General features: G+C 36.4%; 1 protein-coding gene across 1 annotated transcript; it reads right to left on the minus strand.

Annotated features, from left to right (window-relative positions):
- Window positions 1-1,181: 1,181 nt before the first annotated feature.
- CIBAR1 (CBY1 interacting BAR domain containing 1) lies at window positions 1,182-24,629 on the minus strand. Its single transcript, XM_070392274.1, has 9 exons — window positions 24,551-24,629; window positions 23,885-24,119; window positions 21,182-21,250; window positions 20,092-20,193; window positions 17,009-17,014; window positions 15,879-15,983; window positions 10,040-10,153; window positions 4,275-4,394; window positions 1,182-2,198 (listed from the first exon to the last, which is right to left on the minus strand). The coding sequence occupies exons 1-9, from the start codon at window positions 24,574-24,576 to the stop codon at window positions 2,109-2,111; spliced, it is 867 nt and encodes a 288-aa protein (XP_070248375.1). The 5' UTR covers window positions 24,577-24,629; the 3' UTR covers window positions 1,182-2,108.
- Window positions 24,630-24,717: the final 88 nt, after the last annotated feature.

Below are 24,717 nucleotides of genomic sequence, written 5' to 3' on the forward strand. Positions count from 1 at the left end.
TATACAAAGCTGTCTTCTATTGGTTGGGAGCCATTTTTTCCCATCTTTTCCCAGCTCTGCCTCCAGTGATGTTAATGATTGAAATTAGCCATGGAGTTTTACAACACGGAAATTGGCAAATGAAACAAATCGGGGTGCTTTCTATTCTAGAGAGCCAGCTTACCAGCAAACCACCAAATTTCAAACACATAAAAGAGAATAATATGCTAAATCCTCATATCTCCATCATCCAGCTTCAGTAATTATCATCTCATAGCCAGTTTTGTTTACTTTCTCTTAATGTGAAAAATATCAGTCATATATAGGAAGTAACCAATCCCATAACCAGTAGTTGGGCAATCTTTTTAGGAGTCTACTTTTATCAATTACTGAGAACATGGTCAAGACCAGTGGTTCTTAGTCCATATATCATCTATTAAGGAGTGACTCTGTCACCTCCATATTTGTATTAAATGTTAGCTATCATTTATTGAGCTGCATTAGGTAATATATATGTATGATCTGTAATTATATATGAGTTAACTATATCATTTAATCCCAAGAACCTAAGAACCTAAAACCTGTTTTGGAGATAAGAAGTAGGCTATGTAACTGGTTAAGGTGGTTGTTTCCTTTTTACAAAAAGGCTAAAAGAGGTTTTAACATTTTTAAAGGTGGTTACATTTTAAATGGTTGATTTTTGTCTCTCGGCCCACGAATATAAAAAAATATTTACCATCTAGCCTTTAAAGAAAAAGTTTGCCAATCTCTATTTGGTCTAAAAGAAACATTAATTTTACATTGATGAAAGGTATTATCATCTATAGTATCCTTTTGTCCTCAGAATATTTCTTTGAGGTAAGCAAAGCATACATTTTATATCAGAATCATTTGCAAATTGCTTTATATATCAGACACTGTTTTGACTTTACAGAAAGGGCAACCGATGCTCAAGGGAAAGTAAGTGACTTGCTATTGTAAGCAGCAAGATAAATACTATAACCCTGTTTTTTTCCTCAAAAATCTTGCAACACCAAGATTAAATACTGGGAGATAAAAATGCAATAATATTCTCAATTTCTTAATATCAATTTAGGATTTTAAAATGTGAATATTTTAAAGTTCTGAAGTAACTTTACCACATAGGACTATTCTCAGGAAGCAGTGCTTTGTTAAGAACAGAACCATGAATAACAGTCAAAAAAGCTTTCTAGAAAGTCTTTATTTTTCTGTAGTTTTCCCAAATGACTATAAATTTCATAGTTTTTATATGCCGGACTGGGACTCATGAAATAAAGTACAATGTCCTATCCAAAGAAACAAAAGCAGCAGCATACTGAAAGGCTCTGATTAAACTTTTAATTTTTCAGGAATAAGTGAAATTTTAAAACAATTTTATTAGATGGTAATTTGGTAGCATTTTTCATAGAATGTTTAATGATTTATGGTTTTCCATGATGCTTTCATAGCAACATTTCACCAAATTACAGGTTCCTAGAAGTTGTAGTACCACAACTTTAGTATGATAGTTTTGCTTTAAAACCAGAATCAGGCTGAATGTGGCTTTCTTTATAAAGCTGAAATATATACTGTATGTACAGTTGTAAAACACTGATACCCTAGATTTCCATTACTTTTAATCAAGAGTGACTATACTCTTGTTGAAAAGTAAATTTATGTATTAAATGGAGGAATTTCAGGTTTTAGTAAAAGTGAAAAAAAGATGTCTTTTTTATTAAGGCTTAATGGAATGGAATTTGTGTCTTAACCTAAGAGAAGCCAGTGGAATTGTTAAATATTTTTCTTTTTTGTCACCTATTTACTATTGCAACCTCAACTAGGTATATATAGTGCATTAATATGAAATACTTTTAAAATACATAGTCTTAAAAAAAAAAAAAAGGAACCTATACAAAATGATCACATACCACTAGATAGGATGTTGAAATGACTGGTGTGTAATGTTTTTTTAAAGCTTCCATTTTTTGTCAACATAAATTTATTTTACATTACTAGAAGGATTTCATTTTGAAGTTTGATTGTATCAAGCCAGTATAAAGCTTTACAATTTAGTAATTCTGGATTCCAAGGCATTTAAGATAAAAATGGAAATGTGAAGTTTAAGAAAATTAATTTTCTTCTTCTGTTACATCTAAGTCTTCATCCTCTTCCTCATCATCGTCTGCTTGTTGATCCTTTCTTAGTCGACAAGTGGGTACCTGTTAAGAAGCACATTTTAAAGAATTCTAACTTAAAAATATTTTTACATGCTTGGTATCTTAAATGTGCCCTTACAAAGAATGGTACATAGGACAAGTATTTCAGAAAAATGTAAGTAGTAATTTTTAGTAATGAAAATTCCCTATGAATTACTGTATTTTAAGGTAAAGAACAGTCAAAAGATTTTTTGCTTGTTATTTTTTGAATAAAAATGTGAACTTAATCATTTCAGTAGGATACCAGTACTTCAATAACGTAAAATACTTTCAGAAAAAAGTATAGTTTCAGTATATTATGAATGTCAAAATAAGTTTAGGTTAAACAGTTCTTGGGTTTCAAAACAGGTATTTGAATGAGAATGATCAAAGGGATAGCAAAAACAAGGGTATTTCAACAAGGCAACTGAAATATTAAACTTTAAAAATAGTGTGATTTAAATGGAATGAGTTGATAAACAGAATTCATCACTTAGCATCAAGTCCTTAGTATTATCACTTGGGTCATCTTGTTTCAAACCTTTCTGAGAGTGATTATACCTCCTCGGGGATATTCGGCAATGTCTGGTGACGCTGTTAACGGTCAGAACTGGGTGTGTGTGTGTTACTAGTCTCTTGTTAGTAATGACTAGTGATGCTGCTCAACATCTTTACAAGCACAGGCCACTACTACCCCCTCCACCACCAAGTTGTCTGGCCCCAAGTCTGTATAGTGTTAAGGTTGAGAAACCCTGGGATATCTAAAGTGCTACACAGATGTTAGCTAACTTGGGTAGCATCATTAACTGTACGTCAAACAAAACTTTATATGTACTCTAATACTAAATTTATTTAGTTTATAGCACTTAATGCTGGAATCATAAAAATGTAAGTTGTTTAAGGGGAGAGATGCATGAATATAAAGTAGTAAGCAAATGCTTAGAGGAGAGTCAGATGAAAACAAAAGTACTGGGTTGAATTTACCTAAAAGTTGTATTTTGAAAATATTTTGCTCAATTTTAAATTTTGAAGGCAGATATGAAAACACAGCTCTCTCAATTAGGAATTGGCAAGCTATGGCCCAGTTTGCCTGTTCTTTAAAAAATAAAGCTTTATTACAGCACAGCCATTTTTATTTTTTCAAATTATTTTAAAAAATATTTTTATTGATTTCAGAGAGGAAGGGAGAGAGAGAAAAACATCAATGATGTGCCCTTGACTGGAATTGAACCTGGAACCCTTCAGTCTGCAGGCTGATGCTCTACCCACTGAGCAAAACTGGTCAGGACCATTTTGATTATTTAAAAAAATATATATTTTATTGATTTTTTACAGAGAGGAAGGGAGAGGGATAGAGTGTTAGAAACATCGACGAGAGAGAAACATCGATCAGCTGCCTCCTGCACACTCCCCACTGGGGATGCGCCCGCAACCAAGGTTCATGCCCTTGACTGGAATCGAACCTGGGACCCTTTAGTCTGCAGGCCGATGCTCTATCCACTGAGCCAAACCAGTTAGGGCTTGATTTTTAAAAATGTATTGTTTATGGCTGCTCTTAGTTGGGATAGAGGAACAAAGACCATGTAGCCCACAAAATCTATTATTTTTCTCTCTGGTCCTTTAGAGAAAAAGGTGGTTGACCTCTTCATGTTCTATATACCAGGTAATTTAGACTTTCTGGATATGGAAGAAATGGGAAAATTGGCTCTTTAAAGACCTGTGCTGGATCTATGATAATGTTCAGGAAAAGCCCTTTTTAGGTATAATTACTAATGGTGACAGTGGGGCTTAAACCTTAAGCAGCTTGACTTCAGAATTTGCTCTTCTTACTATACCAGAGAACAAATTTAGATTAGCATTCTCCTGTCCTTTCCACCTTTGCTCTGAAGTGTTCTGCTTTAGAGAATATTATGTATTATAATATACACAATAAAATAGGAAATAACAGAGCTTCACTTAGTGCAATCTGACATCATTTTACCTAAGAGACAAGAAAGGGTAGTTTTAGGAGGTCATATGACTTATGGGAAGTATTTTTAGTACTGAACAATTCCAAAGGCAGCGGCTCAAATTCTTTTTAAATTATGGTTTCTAGCTCACCTGTCCTGTTCCAGATACACACTTAGTTGACAGTGATCTCTGAAGTGGTGACTTTGAATTTGCTCTTACAATATCTAAACGAGATGAATAATCTGGTGGATACAGAGTATTTCGGAAAACCTGTTACAATGAAAGGAGATATTAAACAATGGAAATCTAGAACGCCATGTTAAATTCTTCTTACATGTTATTTTTTAAAAGCACCCACCCCAATTCCCTGGTACAAAATTTCTATTACTTATTGTACATTTAAAACGAAAATACCAAAAATATTTTAAGTTGTAAAGATGAAGGCTAAAAAAATCTATTTGAACCATATGTGATGATGAGCCCTGAAACATTCGAGTGATTTTCCTGGGAAAATGTGCAAGTTCCTACCCTCAAAGAATATGCAATCCAGTAGGAAGGCTGCAAGTTTCCCCTTTGATTCTCTCTGTTCTGCTGGTCCTCATCTCAACTCTTATCAATTTAACTTCACTGTAGTACAGCACATCAGAGTAAACTGGAACCATTATAATTTATGGATTCCAGTCTCACTAGGATCTGGATTGCCATTACTTTCAGTCCTTTTTCCTTAACTTCAAATTAATTTTCCTTAACTTCCATAATTTCCTTAACTTCTGTGGTTCCAAATCTTACCACTCCCTTAAGCCTCCTTACCGGTATCTTTTCTCTTCCCCCATTTCTCTAACATGCAGACTGATGGGTAAGGTTATCAGATGTGTATTTCTTCAACTTCCCTCCCTTTTTTCTTAACTTCACCCCATCTTTTTTTTAAAGTAAATATTCTGATTCTTTCAAAGGTACATTTTTCCTTTGTCCAAAATTTCAAACCAAACCAACAAAAAGCTTTATTTCTCCACAGATTCCCTCCCCAGCAAACAAGTTCAAGATCAATCTTCTCCCCTCTCCTGCTTTTAGTCACTTCAAGATATAACTACTCCTTAAGAAACTTCTCAAATATTCTACTTCTCCATTCTTTTGTCAATAAACTACAATTAAGCTTTCACCTTCCACTGAAATTGCTCTTGCCAACAAAATCACTAGTTATCTTTTTGTCCTTTTCATTGACCTTGTACTGAAACTTAACCTTCCATGCATGCCATTGCTATACTCTTCATGTGCCAGCTACCCTATTCCTTCACATCTCACACTGTAAATATTTTTAAACAGTTTCCCTTAGGCTATTTTTCCTTTTTTTTGAAATATACTTTTATTGACTTCAGAGAGGAAGGGAGAGGGAGAGAGAGAAACATCAACAATGAGAGAGAATCATTGCTTGGCTGCCTCCTGCACGCCCCCAACTGAGGATTGAGTCTGCAACCCAGGCATGTGCCCTTGACCGGAATCGAACCCAGGACCCTTCAGTCTGCAGGCTGACGCTCTATCCACTGAGCCAATCTAGTCAGGGCGACTTTTCCTTTTTTGACACCTTTCTCTGAAAGATCTTATTTGCAGTGTTTAATGGCTCCCCTTCCACCATTCTCTATGGACTCTCTTCTGACAGTTGTATCTGTACACCCAATGCCTTCTGTTCTCCTAGACCAGCACTGTTGACTAGAACTTCCTGCAATGATGGAAATGCTTACTGTTTCAGAATGTCCAAAAAGGCTGCATGTGGCTCTGAGCTTTTAATTTTAATTTAAGCTTAAATAGCCACACATGCCTAATCTACTGGACAGTATATCTCTAGATTTATCTTTATAATGAAAGACAGTACCACAAATTTAGTAGACTGAGCTAGAAGCTGGGCATCATTCTCCCTAAATTTGCCACCTGAGCTATTTCTGTTTTAATTTTTAACTATACATTTTTCTTTATGGTTTACTTAGAATTATCTTATTAAAGACCAAAATATGATTCTTATATAAAAAAATTTTGTGGCTCCTGACTACCCAGAGTCAGAATGTCTTAGGTGACATCCAAGGCTTCAGATCACCCAAACCTACTCATCACTCTTCACTCTAACCCAGCCGTGGGCAAACTACGGCCCGCGGGCCAGATCCGGCCCATTTGAAATGAATAAAACTAAAAAAAAAAAAAAAAGACCGTACCCTTTTATGTAATGATGTTTACTTTGAATTTATATTAGTTCACACAAACACTCCATCCATGCTTTTGTTCCGGCCCTCAGGTCCAGTTTAAGAACCCATTGTGGCCCTCGAGTCAAAAGGTTTGCCCACCCCTGCTCTAGCCTATATACCTGCATGCAGAACATGCTGTACTCTGACTCTGCAATGCTGGTTTCTCATCCTGGAATTCCAGAAAACTTACTCATCTTTCAAAAGCCAAGTCAAATTCCATCTCTGCTTTCCCCTATTCTCTAGCCAGTAGCTCCCACTGTTCATATACTCAGTACAGCTTTCATCACACCGTTTTGTAATTATGTATGTCTCCACAACTAGTTTTAAGTTCCTCTAAAGCAGGGGTGGGGACCGTCTGGTCCACGGGCTATATAAGGCCCTTGAGATCATTTGGTCTGGTCCTGCCAAGGCATTAGGGGTGAGTTAATGAAATGCCTGACCAAATATAGCAGGCTAATTTTTAAGTTGATAATTTTAAATGGCCTGTGAATGATGTTATCAATATCCAAATGGCCCTTGGCAGAAAAAAGGGTTCCCCACCCCTGAAGGAGCCCTGTTTTATCTGCGAATTTTCCTAGCAGAAGACAGCGACCTGGTAAATTAATGATAACATAAACTTAATTCTGAACTTTTTGGGGAAAAGGAGAACCCAACTAGAGGATATCTATGCATTTCTTTAACCAGAAATAAAGAACACAGAAGGAATCAAGGAATGTGTTTTAGGGAAATTCAGGTATGCTAATTAGGTTATTTAGCAGGTTACCAAGGACCCAATTGTATTTTGGTGCCAGACATGGAACACTGGCATCCCGGTGTGATATAAAACTGGATGACTTATCAACTAATATTTGGAAGGGATATATTTTTGTTAGAACATCATTTTGCTAGAAAAGTTTAAAAAATAATGTTCTAACAAAATGAAGTAAAATGTAGGAAGTAGAAGACAATATACATCCCTGGGATAAAATTTTAAGCCAGTTAAATATTAATCTTACTGCAAAACAACAGATTTACTGGCAATAATGCATTTTCCAATATGGTCCAAGAACCTTCTTGGAGTGAGTCTCAAGATCTGAATATGCTCTGAAGTGACTGCACAGAGAAAATGGGCCTGTAAGTACTTTTTATGTGAAGTACAAATAAGGTAAGATGGTTTGATATAGCTAGATGCCTAACTGCGAAAAATTAGGTGCTGCCAGAATAAGTCGTGGTGGTTCTCATAAAGCATGGACTACCTAAGAAGATCAAGTAATTTCTCTGTTCCTCTGCATATTTTCTCTACTTGTTTCCAAGAAACCTTGCATTTAAAGGATACTTCCTCTTCTCAGTATCCGTTTGATATAATTTTACTTCCCCTGGCCCTATAACTCTCCCAGGCTACTGTCCCTTCTCCACAATTTCTGTATGGCATAATAGTAATAGTTGATATCTATAATTCATCATGCCTCAGAACATTTGTATATCCTCCCTGTGCCTAGAAGTTGTTGCCAGTCATTCTACTCATCCTCAAGCTTCTAATTAAATCATTCTTTCGATGCTTCAGACTGTTTAGAATCCTCCATCACATTTCACTCACAGCACATTGTATATTTTCTCTATGAGACTGACCACATTATAAAATTTAGTTACACAGTATATTTTTTTTATTGTCTGAACTCCATGGTAGATTTTTAAGTTTCTAGTCAGACCATTTCCAACTTACAAGGCTAAATCCTCAGCACTTAGAATGGTGCCTGGCTTATAATATGTGCTCAGTAAACAGCTGTTGAATAAGCATTTTATGAGGTAAGTGCCATAAGAATCTGTTTTAGAGATGAGGATGCTGAAGTGTGGAAAAATTAACTTGCTTAACATTTTCCCATTAGAAAGTGGGAAAGTGATATTAAAAAATGCACCTACCATGATGCATCTACCACACAGCCCTGAGAACTTTAGTTTTTTATGATTCTCTTCCACAAGCTACCTATCTAGTTGATTAAAAATAGTGGTAAGAGAAGTTGTAAAGGAAGTGGTGGGACAAAAATGTATCTTAGGACCTCTGGAATGAGGAAAATCCTGGGGTCCAAAGGTCTTTAAAGAACTTTAGTGCCACTTAAATAGCATGTCAAGGGTATTGGAAAAAGGAGAATGAAAATATTTGTAAAGGGGGCTCCAGTCTTCCAGGAAGAGTGGGGGATCAATTCTGAACCTTCTACTCAATGCAGCATTTTAATATCACTTTCCCACTTTCTAATGGTTCATGTCACTCAGGAAGAACCATGCTTCTGGCAGTATAGTGTAGGGAGGATAAGAAGTGTCTATTATGAGGGTACTGGATTTGGATCCGAGCTATGGGAACCTCTGGGAAGTTTCTTAACCTCACTGTGCCTTGGTTTTCTCATCCATAGAAAGGACAAAGTTTATCAAAGTTGATGTAAGGATTAAAATAAAGTGCATAGATCAGTAGCTGGTCCAAAGTAAACACTTGCTATTTTATTCCACAAATGACAGGTAAAAGCTTGATAACCTAGTTTTAAAAACATAGGACATGAAAAGAAGTGAAAATTAAGAAACAGCTTTAGTATTTGGAAGAAATGGACACTTAGGAAGCCATCTATTGACAAACAGTAAATATAAATATGGTCATGTATGAATAACAAAACAGATTTTACATTGGAAAACTACATGAACTAAACCCCATGTACATTTTTCATATACTCTGGCTTTATTAAATTTCCTGGACCAGTGGAGTAGTATAAAGCCTGTAAAAGTTTAAGTTAGTAAAAAAGAAATTGGGGGAATCCTCAAAATTGTCAAATGGCAGACACTCCCAAATTTCACCACTTAATACAGAATTCTAGTTATATCTTGAGAATGCATGGCTTTTTTCACTTCTTTTGTAGATATAATATGTACAAAGTATGTCTCAAATATTTTATCTATTTTAGCAAAAATACTTTTGTGCCTCCCCTCCCACTCCCCTTGTAAGGTAAGAGGGTAGGACATACATAAATTCTTCAGATATGCTTATTGTAGCCAAGCTTTGATATTTAGTTGCTCTAACGTTAGTTGGCCAATCAGATTTATTTGCGTTTAACTATTGGTACAAAGCAAGCTATATTTATTATATATATACCTATGTTTATTTCATGGCTTACTGATGAAGTCCTAGAAAACTGGTTAGCATCCTGATTCTGCTATTTACTAGCTAAGTGGCCATAGACAAGTTATTTAAAGCCTCTGAAACTTGTTTCCGTAGCTCTAAAATGAGAATAACAGCACCTACCTCACAGGATTAAGGAGTGAATGAGAAAATGCACATAAAGCTTTGGGTACTGTGCATGGTGTAAACAGATGTTAGTTCAAAGGAATGCTTTTAGCACACTTAAATGACTTATATTACCATTATATTAAAATGATGCATTTTTTCATGTAATGGCTTTATTTAGATTATATTTTACTGGTATTAATAAGTTGTCTCTTAGAACTTTACTGTGGTTAATTTGAAAAGTTAAAAATAAAGAGAAAAAATCATATGAGTTTAGCTATTTGGAACTGCTATGTATTCAGTACAATAACAAAATTAACACATTAACCATTGTAGAATTCTGATTTAAGATGTTTTTACCCAAATAAACTAATGCTCTCTTTTAAAAATGTCGATACTAATAGAAGTACTAAGCTTAATAGACAAAATCCTACCTCCAAATCTTCTTCTTCATCAATCTTTTGTATGTTTTGATAGGCAGCAGTGTAGACCTCCAAAGCTTTTCCATGAAACAGCATTTCAATAGTGATAAATTCTGAAAATATAGTCTAAAAAAACACAAAGATTTGAATTTAAACAATCATAAGAATTGCATTGTGAATGTTCTGAAGTTATTCCTTTCTATATATAGTCTTGCCATTTTATGGAATACAGAGGTATCTTTTTTTTTACTACAGGGCAAAGAAAAATAGTTACAAGACCTTTTGCAGCAAAACCTTCAAATTATGCAAAATATTTCCTACCTTACCATTTACTTACCTTTTATTTTTTTAGACAGTTCTACTTATGCCTTGTAATTGACATTTGTAATAAAAAATATTCTGAGTTAAATGTATGCCATTATGTACTGTTGCCTCATGCCTATAAGTATTAGGTAAAGCAGCTCAGTTCTGAAGCTGGTATTTTTAGCAACTACAACTGATGTTTGCACAATAGAATGTTTTCTGGACAGGAATTACATCCCACCATATTTTTTTATTATATGTTATTTACATTCTCTAACAACAAAGGAATTATGTGGTAATAATGATATTTCTACTACTGATAATAGCATTATACATTTGCATAGAGTTTTTTAGCTTAGAAAATATGACTTGCCCAGTGTTGCTCAATTGGAATGTTGAGGTTTGAATCTGAGTCTTCAGAAGTTATATAGTTCTTGCTCATTGTACTGTGTTGTTCTTGCTGGAAACTATTTCCTTTACAAATAAACTGTGCAGGTAATCTCTATGAACATGTTGACAACTTATGACAAGGAATATTATAAGCAAAGAGAATGAAGATGTACATGTTGACCTAAACAGAGGTGAGATAATCCATATGCTGAGAAAACTACAAACATTGTTAAATTAAGGAAGATTCACATAATTGGAAAACATCTCATGTTCATGGATTAAAATGGTAGTATTCCCCCAACTGATCTACAGATTTGATGCAATCCCTATCAGATCCCAGCTGACTTCCTATAGAAACTGACAAACTGATTCTAAAATTCATACTGAATTGCAACAGGTCCAGAGTAGGCAAAACTATCTTTAAAAATACCAAAGCGGGCCCTAACTGGTTTGGCTCAGTGGATAGAGCAGGGGTGGGCAAATTTTTTGACTCGAGGGCCACAATGGGTTCTTAAACTGGACCGGAGGGCCGGAACAAAAGCATGGATGGAGTGTTTGTGTGAACTAACATAAATTCAAAGTAAACATCATTACATAAAAGGGTACGGTCTTTTTTTTTTTTTTTTAGTTTTATTCATTTCAAGCGGGCTGTAGTTTGCCCACGGCTGGGATAGAGCGTCAGCCTGCGGACTGAAGGGTCCCAGGTTTGATTCTGGTCAAGGGCATGTACCTTGGTTGTGGGCACATCCCCAGTAGGGGGTGTGCAGGAGGCAGCTGATCGATGTTTCTTTCTCATTGATGTTTCTAACTCTATCCCTCTCCCTTCCTCTCTGTAAAAAATCAATAAAATATATTTAAAAAAATACCAAAGAGGAAGAACTCACACACCCTGATTTTAAAACTTAATACAAAGTAATGCTAATTAATCAAGATAGTATGGTATTGGCATAAGGATAGACCTATAGATCAAAGAAAGTCAACAAGAGTCCAGAAACAAAACCGTATCAACTGATTAAAATATTTAAAAGATCAACAAGGGTGCCAAAACTATTCACTGGAGGAAGAATCGTCTCTTCAACAAATGGTATCGGGACAACTGAACAGTTACATACAAGAAAATGAAGTTTTAACCCTTAGCTCATGCCATATACAAAAATTTACTCAAATGGATCAAAGATATGAAATAATAAAAACTAAAAACGGTTAGGAAAACAGGGATAAATCTTCATGATCTCAGATCTGGCAATGGATTCTTAGGTACGACACTAAAAGCATGAGCAACAAAAGAAAAACATACATTGGACTGTCAAATGTATGTAAAACTAAAAACGCTCCGAGAAGTCTGTTCTGAGTTAACTTTTGCTGGTAGAATTCTGTTTAGAGATACTACTCTCAACTCACATTAAGTTAAAGCACTAGCATATAAATCCTATTGCAATGAAACAGACTAATTAAAAATAAGTTATGCTTCAAGGAACACCATTAAGATAGTGAAAAGAAGCCACAGAATGGGAGAAAATAATGCAAATCACACATCTGAAACATCTGATAAGGGACTCGTATCAGATTATACAAAGTACTCTTATAACTTAATACTAGAGGCCTGGAGCACAAAATTCGTTCATGGGTACGATCCCTAGGACTAGCCTGCGATCAGGGCCATCTTCCCTGGCAGCCAGCCCTGCCCCCCCCACCCCCACCCCCACCACCATTCCCCACCCCTGGTTCCTGTTTGCCATTGGGCAATTGGAACCTGCCAGCGGGGGGGAAGGAACTGAGAGGTTGGTCCCCTGCGGGCGGGGGGCAGCTTCTGCATTGAGCATCTGCCCCCTGGTGGTCAGTGTGCATCATAGTGACCAATTTGCATATTACCCTTTTATTATATAGGATAGGATAATATAAAGACAACCCAATTAAAATATGGGTGAGGAATTTAGATATTCCTTCAAGGAAGATAAACTAAATGGCTAATAAACATCAGCAGGGAAATGTCAATCGAAACCACAGTGAAATCCTATTCCACACTCACTAGGATGACTTATAACCATAACAGCCAAAAGGTATAAACAACCCAGTGTCCATCACCTGAGGAGCGGAAAAGTAAAATGTGGCAATAGCCATACAGCGGAGTAGTCAGCTGTAAAAGGAATGAAGCACCGGCACATGCTACAAATATGGATGAACCTTGAAAGCATTACGCTAAGTGAAGGAAACCAGTTACAAAAATCATATATCTTAGGATTCCATTCATATGAAATGTCCAGAATCGCCAAATTCAGAGACCTAAGAGTAGAGGTGGTTGTTTAGGACTGAGATAGGACTACGGGGGGAGCAGGGCGGCAGAAGCTAAAGGGTACTAGATTTCACTTCAAAGATGGTGAGAATGGTCTAACATTGAGTGGTGATGGTTGCACAGATCTGAAGACATAAAACACTTTATAAATGGGTGAATTGCATGGTGTATGAATTTCTTAAAAAGGGGTTTCTTCATGTGCTTTTTTGAGTGTGTGACCACCAGCCTTGCCTCTTCCAGGGGCATGATACAGCAGGCAAAGAAAAATTTGGAAGCCCTTTTCTTCTCTGTGCACCCTCCACTGTGCAGTCCCTCGCTCCATGCCCTATTGCTTTAGGAAATCCCAGGTATTAGAAATTGCAGTTGGAATACTGCACTCACTCTTGCCTTGTTTATGATTGGTGGTGCTCAGGGAATTAAAAACACCTGCAGAGGTCATCAGCATGCAGGTGGAACACTCAAGTGAGCCCAAAGATCGGAGACACGGATGGCCATGTGTGAAGGAAAAGTCTGCAGGCCTGAGGAGCACTGGTGAGAGAAAGGAATTAGATTCCCGGGAATCTAAGTGGCAGCGGAATCAGGCACACCTCACAAGTCTCTGTTCTCACTTTTTAGGTTAAAGCCAAAATACTCTATCCTGCTCCTGCTCTCCCATCTCAGTAAAGACATTTGTCTCAGGGCGCAGGTTCCTGAGATGCTTGTCATGCGTAGCAATCTACCATTACACAGCAGAATGAAGCCTGAATTGAGGCTTAATAAAGGTTTTTGGTCCTCAGGACCAAACCGGAGACCTCAGAACCTGGCTATCAGTGAAACTGAAATTCTGAAATCTTTTGACACTGGCAGGGAATTAAAGAAATTAAAGGTGCAAATGGATTTTGTTTCACAGATTGTAGAGAAGAATGATATAATTAAATGGCAAAAAATGCTTATTGATAAGAACATAACTTTTTGAGAGCAGGATGTTTCTTTGTTAATAGTTGTAAAATGACAAAAATACTTGTTCCAGGAAAATCCGCAGTAAATCAAATGACTTGTATTAAAGGACATAATATGGTCATAAGCAATCCTCAAATCTTTCCAAGATGCCTGGACTCTATGATCCTCAAGATTTCAAACTGACTGATGTGTTACAATAAAATAAGGCAATTCTTGTGACACCTTATCATGATGGATGCAAGTTTACATGGCTGGTTATCCTTGCCCTACTTCCTTATTTGAAAATGTGTAGTTATTAGAAAGCTTTATGCTATAAAGATTTTAATAATAGTGTATTTTTATTATAATGGGAAGCACAGATTTTTAAAATACGTAATTGGTTTATAGTTCAAATTTTGTCTATATTCTGGATAAGTTACTTTATACTTATGCTAATTTTTTTATATAATATGGATAATGCCACTCATTCTCATGGGGTTGCTGTAAGGATTAAAAGATAATTTATATAAAGTGCCTGGAACAGTGCCTGAAACATAAAAAATCGAATATCTGGTCTCTGGTTGGATGTGTAACCCCCCCCCTTTTTTTTTTTAAAAAAAAATATATTTTATTGATTTTTTTTTAAAAAATATATTTTATTGATTTTTTACAGAGAGGAAGGGAGAGGGACAGAGAGTCAGAAACATCGATGAGAGAGAAACATCGACCAGCCGCCTCCTGCACATCTCCCACCGGGGACGTGCCCACAACCCAGGCACATGCCCTTGACCGGAATCGAACCCGGGACCCTTCAGTCCGCAGGCCGACGCTCTATCCACTGAGCCAAACCGGCTTTGGCTATTTTATTGATTTTTTACAGAGAGGAAGGGAGAGAGATAGAGAGTTAGAAACATCGATGGGAGAGAAACATCGACCAGCTGCCTCCTGCACATCTCCCACGGGGGATGTGCCCGCAACCCAGGTACATGCCCTTGACCGGAATCGAACCCGGGACCCTTCAGTCCGCAGGCTGACGCTCTATCCACTGAGCCAAACCGGTTTTGGCAGATGTGTAGCCCCTTTATACCATTTTTTTTTTCCATAAGAAAGTAACATCTGATATAAGATTTCTTAAGTATCTTTTTTCACACACACTCGGCTAAAAAAATCAGAGTAAGTTATTCTCTATAAGTCTGTTACTGTTTTGTTTATTTTGTTCTTTACATTCCACATATAAGTGTAATCATATTATATTTGATTTTTTCCTGTCTTATTTCACTTAGCATAATATCTTCTAGATCTATCCAAGTTGTCACAAATGGTAAGACTTCATTCTTTTTTATGGATTGTATTATTGCATTGTATATATTTTCCACCTCTTTATACATTCATCTATCAATGGACACTTAAACTGCTTCTATACTTGGCTATTGTAAATAATGCTGCAATGAACATAGGGGTGCATATATCTTTTTGAATTAGTGTTTTGGATCTCTTCAGATAAATACCCAAAAGTAGAATTGCTGGGTCATAAGGTAGTTTTATTTTTAATTTTTTAAGGAACCACTATAATGTTTTCCATAGTGGCTGCACCAGTTTGCAATCCCACAAGGTGAGGACTGGGTAAAAAAAGTGGAGGTTTTAAGAAGTACAAATTGGCAGTTACAAAATAGTCATGGGGATTTAAAGTACAGCTTAGGGAATGTAGTCAATAATACTGTAATAACTATACATGGTATCTGACGGGTTGCAAGACTTATGGGGGGGAATCACTTTGTAAGTTATGTAAATGTCTAACCACTATGCTGTATACCCAAAACTAATATAAAATACCACTGAATGGCAACTGTAATTAAAAAATAAATCAGTAATTTAAGTTTTTCATAAATTTAAATAAAACATAAAGGTTAGAAAACATGTTTTGAACCTTAACAGTTACTTTATTACCTTTATATCCTTTATTTTCTGCTTTTCAAAATTGTCAATAGTTTCCTCCAGCTGACGAGTTGTTCGAGTAGCATCCATTGTAGCTCTCTGCAATTCGGTTTCTGCCTACAAAAATATTGCCCAACAAAAGATATGAAAAAAAAATCAAGTCAGAATCCATTAATTTGAGTCAATTTGTAAATACTACCATTGCAGTATTGGCTTTTTGGCCTAACAGTATAAATGTCTGATAATATTTTTTGCTACATAAAATAAAATGATCTACATAAAAAGCACATGCAGAATAAAGTTAAATCTATGAAGTTACATGATTCATGATCTTAAACAAAAGAAAACAAAACTCCCTTTCTTTCTACTAAATCATTTTCCCTCCTATATCACCTTTGGATGATTTACTATATTTCTAATTCTGCAATATTCTAATCAGGTGGAGTAAAATATATACTATATTGAGTTTCTATTTGTATATTCTTATAAGCTGACAATATTACACTGTTACTATTAGTTAATGCTTATTACATGAAATACTATATATACCAATAACTAATAAATTAGATGACAAGTTTAATGCTTTACTTCATATACTCTAATAAGTACTCATACTATCTAGACCTGTGTTGTACAAACAATGGTGGCACTAACCACATGCGGCTCTTTACACTTAAATTGATTAAAATTAAATGAAAATTTAAAATCTGGTTTCTCAGTTACTCTAGTCACATTTCAAGAGCTCAATAGCATAGCCTGTGGCTGCAGTTCTGTAAAGTGCAGAACATTTCCAATCTTATCATGTATTTCTTTTAAAGAAGCATCTCTTCCAAAGACAACAATTAACCAAAAATATTTAAGTTTTTTGTTAAACAGTAACATAGATATTTTAAAAGACCAATTTTCTTATTCAGTTCTTTTTAATAAAGTTTTATTTCCTATGCTAGTAATATAATGGCTCAAAAGTATCACATATAGTCATTTAATAGTTAATTCATGGGGAAAATTTGCGTCTGCCACCATTTTTGACACATAATATTGACATTTAGCCCTTGCTTTCTTTTTCCAGAAAATGTATAAATTGAAATAAGTAAAATGGTTTACTCTAAGGATCCATCTTGACACACCACTTTATTACCCACCTGTGACTGAAATTTGTCATAAAGGAAAAATACATTTCAAAGAGAACAGTTTTTTTCAATAAATTAAAATCATATACTCAAAGAATTATATATTCTTACAATTATACATGAATTATAACTATTGATTATATACTCTTACAATTAGGTTAATTTAAAAACAATTTCAAGATAATAAGCATTTAAAAATATATTCATTTATACCTATGTGTTTGTGTGTAAAATTTTTAAAAAATACACAAACTTTTAACTTTAATCATAACTAGTAACCAAAAACAATTCTATGTTACTGGGCTCGGGATTTTAAAAAATATAACTTCATCACAGGAAATTCAAAAGTAAAATAGAGCTCCCCAGAAGATTCATTAGAATGAAAAAATTTCTTACAGTTATTTGATGTATATGTTAAACTTTTACTAATGGGAGTTTCAAGCGGACTAACTTCTTAGTATTATTTGTGATTCAGGCAATTCTTTACTTGTAAGTACTTTCTTTTGATTCACGTCTTTCCCCTTCCCACTTATTGATAGTTTCATTTTAGATTTTGGAAGGGTAGGTAGATTTGGCAAAAGGAGGAATGAATGGGGAAGCAGAAGCTATTAGGAATCAGTATCTTAATCTACCACCCCCCAACAACTATTCTTCATTTCTTAAAGTCTCAAATCCTTTTATTCCAGCATAACATCTTGCCCAAAGTTACACAGCTATTTTTAACAAAGAGGATATAGATCTGTTTTTTCTTTTTGTTGAAAATTCTTCAAAATCCTATACTAATTTGAGTAGGAAATGGTTTTAATTAAAATACGATATGACTTTATGAGTATCATTATATCTCATGAGTGCAAAACAGTGTATAAAGGGGTGAGTCAGATTGGTGTTTTTCAAATTGTGATCCAGGCAGCTTGTTTAGAAGCCCCCTGGGTCTTAGGGAGTGAGGAGGCAGAGCCCTAGGATTCTTCTTTACCTTACCCTCTTGTACCAGAGCTACGCTGTTTTATTTTACACTATAGGCCCAGTGCACGAGCACAGGGAGGAGCTGCCACTGCCTTGAGCATCTGCCCCCTGGTGGTCAGTGCACGTCATAGCGACCAGTCAAACAGTAGTTCGGTTGCTTAGGCTTTTATATATATAGCTTTATATATATACATTGGACTTTAATGTGCTTCTTTAGAATAGTCTGATATATTTTAAGGGCCTATCCTGATTAATATTCTATTACGCTATGATTGAATATATTTACATCAAATACATTTATATGTAGATTGTCCTTTATTTTTTTGTCTGGGGTTGTCAAAATCCATTGGATTCACAGATATTTCCCAGTGAGCATAGCAGTTCACCTAGCAATAAGCTATTCAGTTGTTGCATTTTTCTCCCCATGTGAATCTGCAGACCTGCTTTATCTATGGTACAAGATTATCTCCTCCACAGCAGTGTTTAAAGAACAGCATCTAAGTCAGTAGCATCTATGTTTTAGGAATAGATTCATTTCTGTGTTGAGTGTCAATACTAATGTCCCTCACTCAATCTTGCCCACCACTCAGGATTTCAGACGTGACTTTTTTTTCTGCCTTTATGTACTCTTCTACAAACAACAAAATTTTGACCTCTGACTTCTTAAAAACTAGTGACATCCCCTGGCCTCTGCCTTAGTCCCTATTTGTCAGTGATAAATTTTCTAGCATTCTTTGTCTGACTTACTTAAAACACAGCCTCTATTATCTCTAGTTCATTGATCTTAAGCCTCAAGTACTGTCTAGATCAGTGATGGTGAACCTATGACACACGAACTCATTTTTTCGGTTGATTTTTTCTTTGTTAAATGGCATTTAAATATATAAAAGTAAATATCAAAAATATAAGTCTTTGTTTTACTATGGTTGCAAATATAAAAAAATTTATGTGACATGGCACCAGAGTTAAGTTAGGGTTTTTCAAAATGCTGACATGCTGAGCTCAAAAGGTTTGCCATCATTGGTCTAGATGTTCCTGTCCTAGTCGCCAATGGGTAGTCCCAGTCCTGTGGCTGCCCATTATTGTTTATTACAAGGTTGGGCATATGTACCTTAGGTCCAAAGGAAGGAGGACCAGGCAATTGGCGTAGCCCCAAATCACTGCTCAAGGGATTCCCCTCAGGAATGGAGGTGTTCTGGAACCTCAAGTGACCCCAAAGAGCCACTCCTCAGGTGGTTTCTGGCTGAGCTGGGCAGTAAAAACCTTAAGGAAGTAGGAAGGAGACATAAGAAATGGGAAAAAGAGGCAGTGGGATAAATTAGTACTTTCTATACAATTGCACCTATCCCAGTTGCTGGCAATTTTCTATTCTTTTGTTTAGTCATGAACAAGGCACAATCCAGTTTAAGAAACAGTCATTCTAACAGAAGAACTTTGTTACAGTAGACACTCCTCTCTAGATCACTTTGTGCCCAGCTGTGGCCATCAATTATACTCTTTAAATCTCCTCAGGATTTTGACTGGCAGTCATAACTATGGTTTCATACAGTGTTTTTGTTTTGTTTTTTAAGATAAAGGGTATTATTTGGCAAAAAAAAAGATTTTTCCTTTCCTTTTTTAAAAACAGGGCAGATGGCATTGCTAAATTATAATTAATCATAGATCTTTAATTTTATAATTAATACTTAGTCATTATCATTCAAAAAAAAATCTCAGAATCTTGTACTCTTTATAAAAACATCTACATTTATGAGTGTTTTATTTTTTGACTACCTGTTGTGAAAAACAATATAAGGGGACTGAATTAGGTAGTGTATTCTCTTTAAAATAATCTAATTTTTATTGTGGAAATTCATGAATGTGTATTTCTTTTCGACCATTATATTCAAACTAGAGGCCCGGTGCACAAAATTCGTGCAAGAGTAGGCTTTCGAAGCCTTGGCCCCCGCAGCTGCGGCTTCATCCGGATGGTCGTTCCGCTGTTTGGCCGTTTGGTCGATTTGCATATTATGCTTTTATTTTTTAGATTCTCTGCACATTTAAAAGTAGAAATGCATAATTTCCATATACATTTACTTTTGTACTGCATACCTTACAAAATGTTTTTTTAAAGATCAAAATTCAAAGGATACAATGACATGTCGGTCAGATGGGTTTCGCTGGCGTGTTCTTTCTAACTGAGTTAACTGTTTGGCTTCTCGATTCCTTGCTGTTAATGTTGCTTTGAGGTCATCCTGCAAATAGGCATTTTTTTTTGTTAATAATAACCTGTGATTTTAGAAATAAAATACACACACTCTGATTTAAGAATGGGAGAATGGTCTTGTTTGATCCAGGCATCATTACCACAGGAATTACTGCTTTCAGAATTAGTGTGTACCTCTGTATGTGACAATGCACACGTATGTATTTCTTTAATATCCTCTCAAAATTACAATGACCAGATAATTTCAATGCAAAATTATAACCATGTAAACACAGATACATATACATATATACACATATATATTTACATATATATATAATTTTGATAGTGGTTATATAGACACATTTGTGAAAATTCAATTGAGACTTAAAACGGGAGAATTTTATTACATGTAAATTATACCTCAATAAAGTTTATTTAAAAAATAGAACTTTGAGGATGTATTGTACGGCATCGTGACTATAGCTAATAGCACTGTATTGCATATTTGAAAATTGCTGAGAGTAGACCTTAAAACCCTATTCACACACACTTAAAAATTGTAATTATGGTGACAGATGTTAACTCCACTTACTGTGGTGATTATTTCACAATATATACAATTATCAAATCATTACATTGTGTATGTGAAACTAATGTTATGTCAACTATACCTCAATTAAAAAATAGAATTTTGCTATATCCATTTTTAGTCTACATTTTATTACCTGCTCTAAAACAAAAGTATAAACTCATGTATTTAGTAAAATAATTTCTGCTCATATAGTCTTCATGACTATAAATATTAAAAGTATCCACAATAAACAAAATATTTCTTTATGTTGCTACAGTGGTATATTTAGTAGGCTCACTAAAAACATCTTTTTATTCTCAAAGTTCTAAGAAATAGCTCTTCAGAGTGTATAAAAAATGATTAAACACTACTTTGTACTTTTTATTAAAAGAACAATTATTGGGAATCTTATACTTTTTGCTAGGCTACCTAATAATAGTAGAAAAAGAATGAATTTACTTACTCGTTTCAATTTTACAATGGTTCCATAAGCTTTCAATGGTTCAACTACTTTGGCTTCAAGTCTCTCAACCTATTAAAATTATAAAATATAACTGAAAAGAAACATAGATCAAAATTTCAATTCTGAAATAAAAGCTGTGCTGTTTATCCTAAAAATAATTACTATACAGACTAATTTAAAAATTTTTCAAATTACAATGTCACAGTTTAACTTATTTTCAGTAATCACCAGAACTGATAAGACTCAGAATCTAAACTTAAACACATTAAAAAACTGGTAAGCTGTACAGTAACAATTAAAGCCGAAAATCACCTGGTGCACGATATAAGAAAATCCCTCAGGTTTCCAAGGAGCTCATCCTTGCCACACCATCTCTCTATTGCTTTCTTACCTTACAGTAAGTAGCTTTTGGGTAAGTTTTAAGGCATCTAAATTTTTAAAAATATATATTTTTATTGATTTCAGAGAGGAAGGGAGAGGCAGAGAAAGACAGAAACATCAATCAATGATGAGAGAGAATCATTGATTGCTACCTCCTACCTGTCCCCCGACTGGGGACTGAGCATGTGCCCTGACTCGGAATTGAACTGTGACCTCCTGGTTCATAGGTCAAGGCTCAACTACTGAGCCACACCAGCGGCAAGACATCTCAAATTTAATACAGTTACCAGTTTGAGTGTGTTTAAGCACAGTGTTGGGTACTTTAAATATATATTCTCCAAAATGTAATAGCCCAATCTTCCAGATAAGAAAAGCAAAGCAAAGCTGAAAGATACAGCATATTGGAAACTTTTAAAGCAACACAAACCTCAAAATCAGGAAAGCTTAGAGACCACTGTATTAGCTGCAATTTTTTCTAGGAAGCCATTCATCAATCATCAAAGCGTAGGGAATAAGATAAATGGTCTCAGGTGTTCCTGAGCTGTCACCTGTACGGTTGATCTTTTATTTAGAAGTAAACACTTAGGAAACATTATAGTTTTTATCACATATTGGGCAATTCTTTTACTAACAGATTTTTAAAGAAATGGATTTTTTTAAAAAGCAAGTATATAGCATAAGAAAAATAACTTCTGGACATTAAAATTTTCTTTTCCAGGATAGGTAATACCAGCTGACATGTATTTAATTGTTTCAGAACAAGTATTACTTCTGTAGCAGGAAAAGGGCTTTTATTGATAATACATGTTTAGATAGATAATCAGTGAGTACATTTCATATTGACTTTTCTTCAGCTTTTATAAATAAAATGTATCTGAATGTTTCATTTTAAAAGATTTTAGGAAAAACAAAGGAAATCAAGTTCTCATTGAGCACTTCAGTGTTAGGAATCCTAAAGTCAAAACCATGAATATTCAGGATAGTTTCTATACCAGTGGTTGGCAAACTGCGGCTCGCGAGCCACATGCGGCTCTTTGGCCCCTTGAGTGTGGCTCTTCCTAAGCCTTAGGAGTACCCTAATGAAGTTAATAACAGTGTACCTACCTATATAGTTTAAGTTTAAAAAATTTGGCTCTCAAAAGAAATTTCAATCGTTGCACTGTTGATATTTGGCCTTGTTGACTAATGAGTTTGCCGACCACTGGTCTATACCATTTTGAATAATCCATACACTGATTACTCAGTGGAAGGGTTAGCCAAGGCTTTTTTCTGTTCTCCTTTTTGTTGCCTACCTTTTGTTCATTAGCACCTCCACCATTTGGTAAGCAAGGGAAATAAAAAGGAGAACAAATGTGAATCAATTCACTTTGCTATTTAACAAATAGCATAAAGGATTTCTAGAAAAGGACATGGAAATGACTGGTTAACAAGGGATTTTAGGGTTATCTGTCAGTATAAATTATTTCTGAAATAGTAAGTCACCAGTTAGTTATGTGTAACTGTGAGAGTTGCTTGTTTATTACAGAAGTATATGACAAAACTCAACAGCTCTCCAAAAAAGTACACCCAAACGTAACTAAAATTTCTGTAAGAATAGCAATTATAGGTTCAAAAATGATTATACTCATCTTGTTTTTGCATTGTTTTTTTGTTTTATAATTTAAATTTCTGTTTAAGGCTTTAGAAAAAAAGACCAAAAGCACTAAGGAGAAAAGGGCCAAAGAAGCAATGCAGCTCCAATTGGACAACTTCTGACAAGTTAACCTGTGTCTTGAAACCTAAATAAATATAAGTGAAAGTGCTTGTGAGGTATTAAAGGGAAAAATGGGCTTTTGGGAGGAAAACAATTTCACTACCACAAAGTCTCACTGCTGGTTTGCATTCAAGATATAGATCAGTGCCCCTCCCTCCCCCTCAGTGGAACACTGGTCAACTTCCCTGAGCAAAGAAACAGCGGAGATCTCTGGTCCATTTACTTACTCACTTACATGACCATCCCCACATCGTCCATCTCCAGATATACTTTACACTTACTTGACCACAAGACACAAGTCCTGCTCCTCTTCTTCCCCAGGGACACTATGTTTAAGACCCTCCTCCTTGGCCAAAAGTTGGAAAATGAAATGGGGAAAGTCTAGATTTCAAGACACCCCAATGTTGAGTTTGAAAATGGTAAAATAACAGGAAGCTTCCCTTTAATAGACTCACACAGTGTCACAGACAGGACAAGGTAGGTCTGTCATCAAGGGAGTGTTCCTGGTTCCTTCATCCACCTACTTCAGGGCTCATTCCTGACAATGACGCTGTGACCGCGCCCCATACCTCTGCTTGTCGATAATCCTGAAGTTTGGCAAACTCGTCAGCAAAGTTTTTCAGGCCCTGCTTTAAATTCGGGGTCTCTGTGGCGGCGTACACGTTCACTTCATTCACCAGGAGGTCTGCTTTGTCTCGTAGTCTGGCAGTTTTGCGCACGTAAGCAGCAAATATTTGGCACAGCTCTCCAAAATGCTTCTCCACGTTGGTGACGGCATTTTGCAGTTGTCTGGTCTGAGCATCCCTAGAGGAAAAGGTGACACAAAGCAAGTCATTCTCAATGGGGACAAGATGGCTTCATCTCCACGTTAATTTGACAGGCAAACATTCCCGGGGCGTTTTGCAGCTCCTCCGAGGCGGATCCCCCTCCGCTAGGACCCCCGTCCCCCTTCGGGCCCGGCCTCAAAGCCCCGCCGGAGTGGGCGCACGAACAGGCCGGGCTCCCGCGGCCGCATCGCAGCGGGTGGCGGCTGCATGGGTCGCTCAGCCCGGACGCCCGGCCGCCACCGGGTCTCCCGCGATCGGGGGAGGTAGGCCCCACGGCGCCGCGTGCAGGACCCCGCCGCCGGCCGAGGCTCGAATTCGGCGCGGAGGCCCCACAGGGAGAGGGTCCGTTTCCCGCACCCAGCCTTGGCGGGCGGGACCCCCCCGGGCAGCGGGGGCTCGGGCGGTTACCGGTGTTCCAAGTTGCGCCTCAGCATCTTGCCTCGCACACCACCGGGACCCTGGACCGGGGCCCAACGACCGGATCCGAAGGGCCCGGGCATGCGCGGGGCGCGAGCTGCGGCAGCGGGAGCCCGTGAGCCCGCCCCGCGCGCCGCCGCGTCCTGCCGGCGTTTCCA

The sequence above is a fragment of the Myotis yumanensis genome, unplaced genomic scaffold (genome assembly GCF_028538775.1).
Source record: "Myotis yumanensis isolate MYYU_CA2020_CCGP unplaced genomic scaffold, mMyoYum1.0.hap1 SCAF_15, whole genome shotgun sequence".
Taxonomy (NCBI): Eukaryota; Metazoa; Chordata; class Mammalia; order Chiroptera; family Vespertilionidae; genus Myotis; species Myotis yumanensis.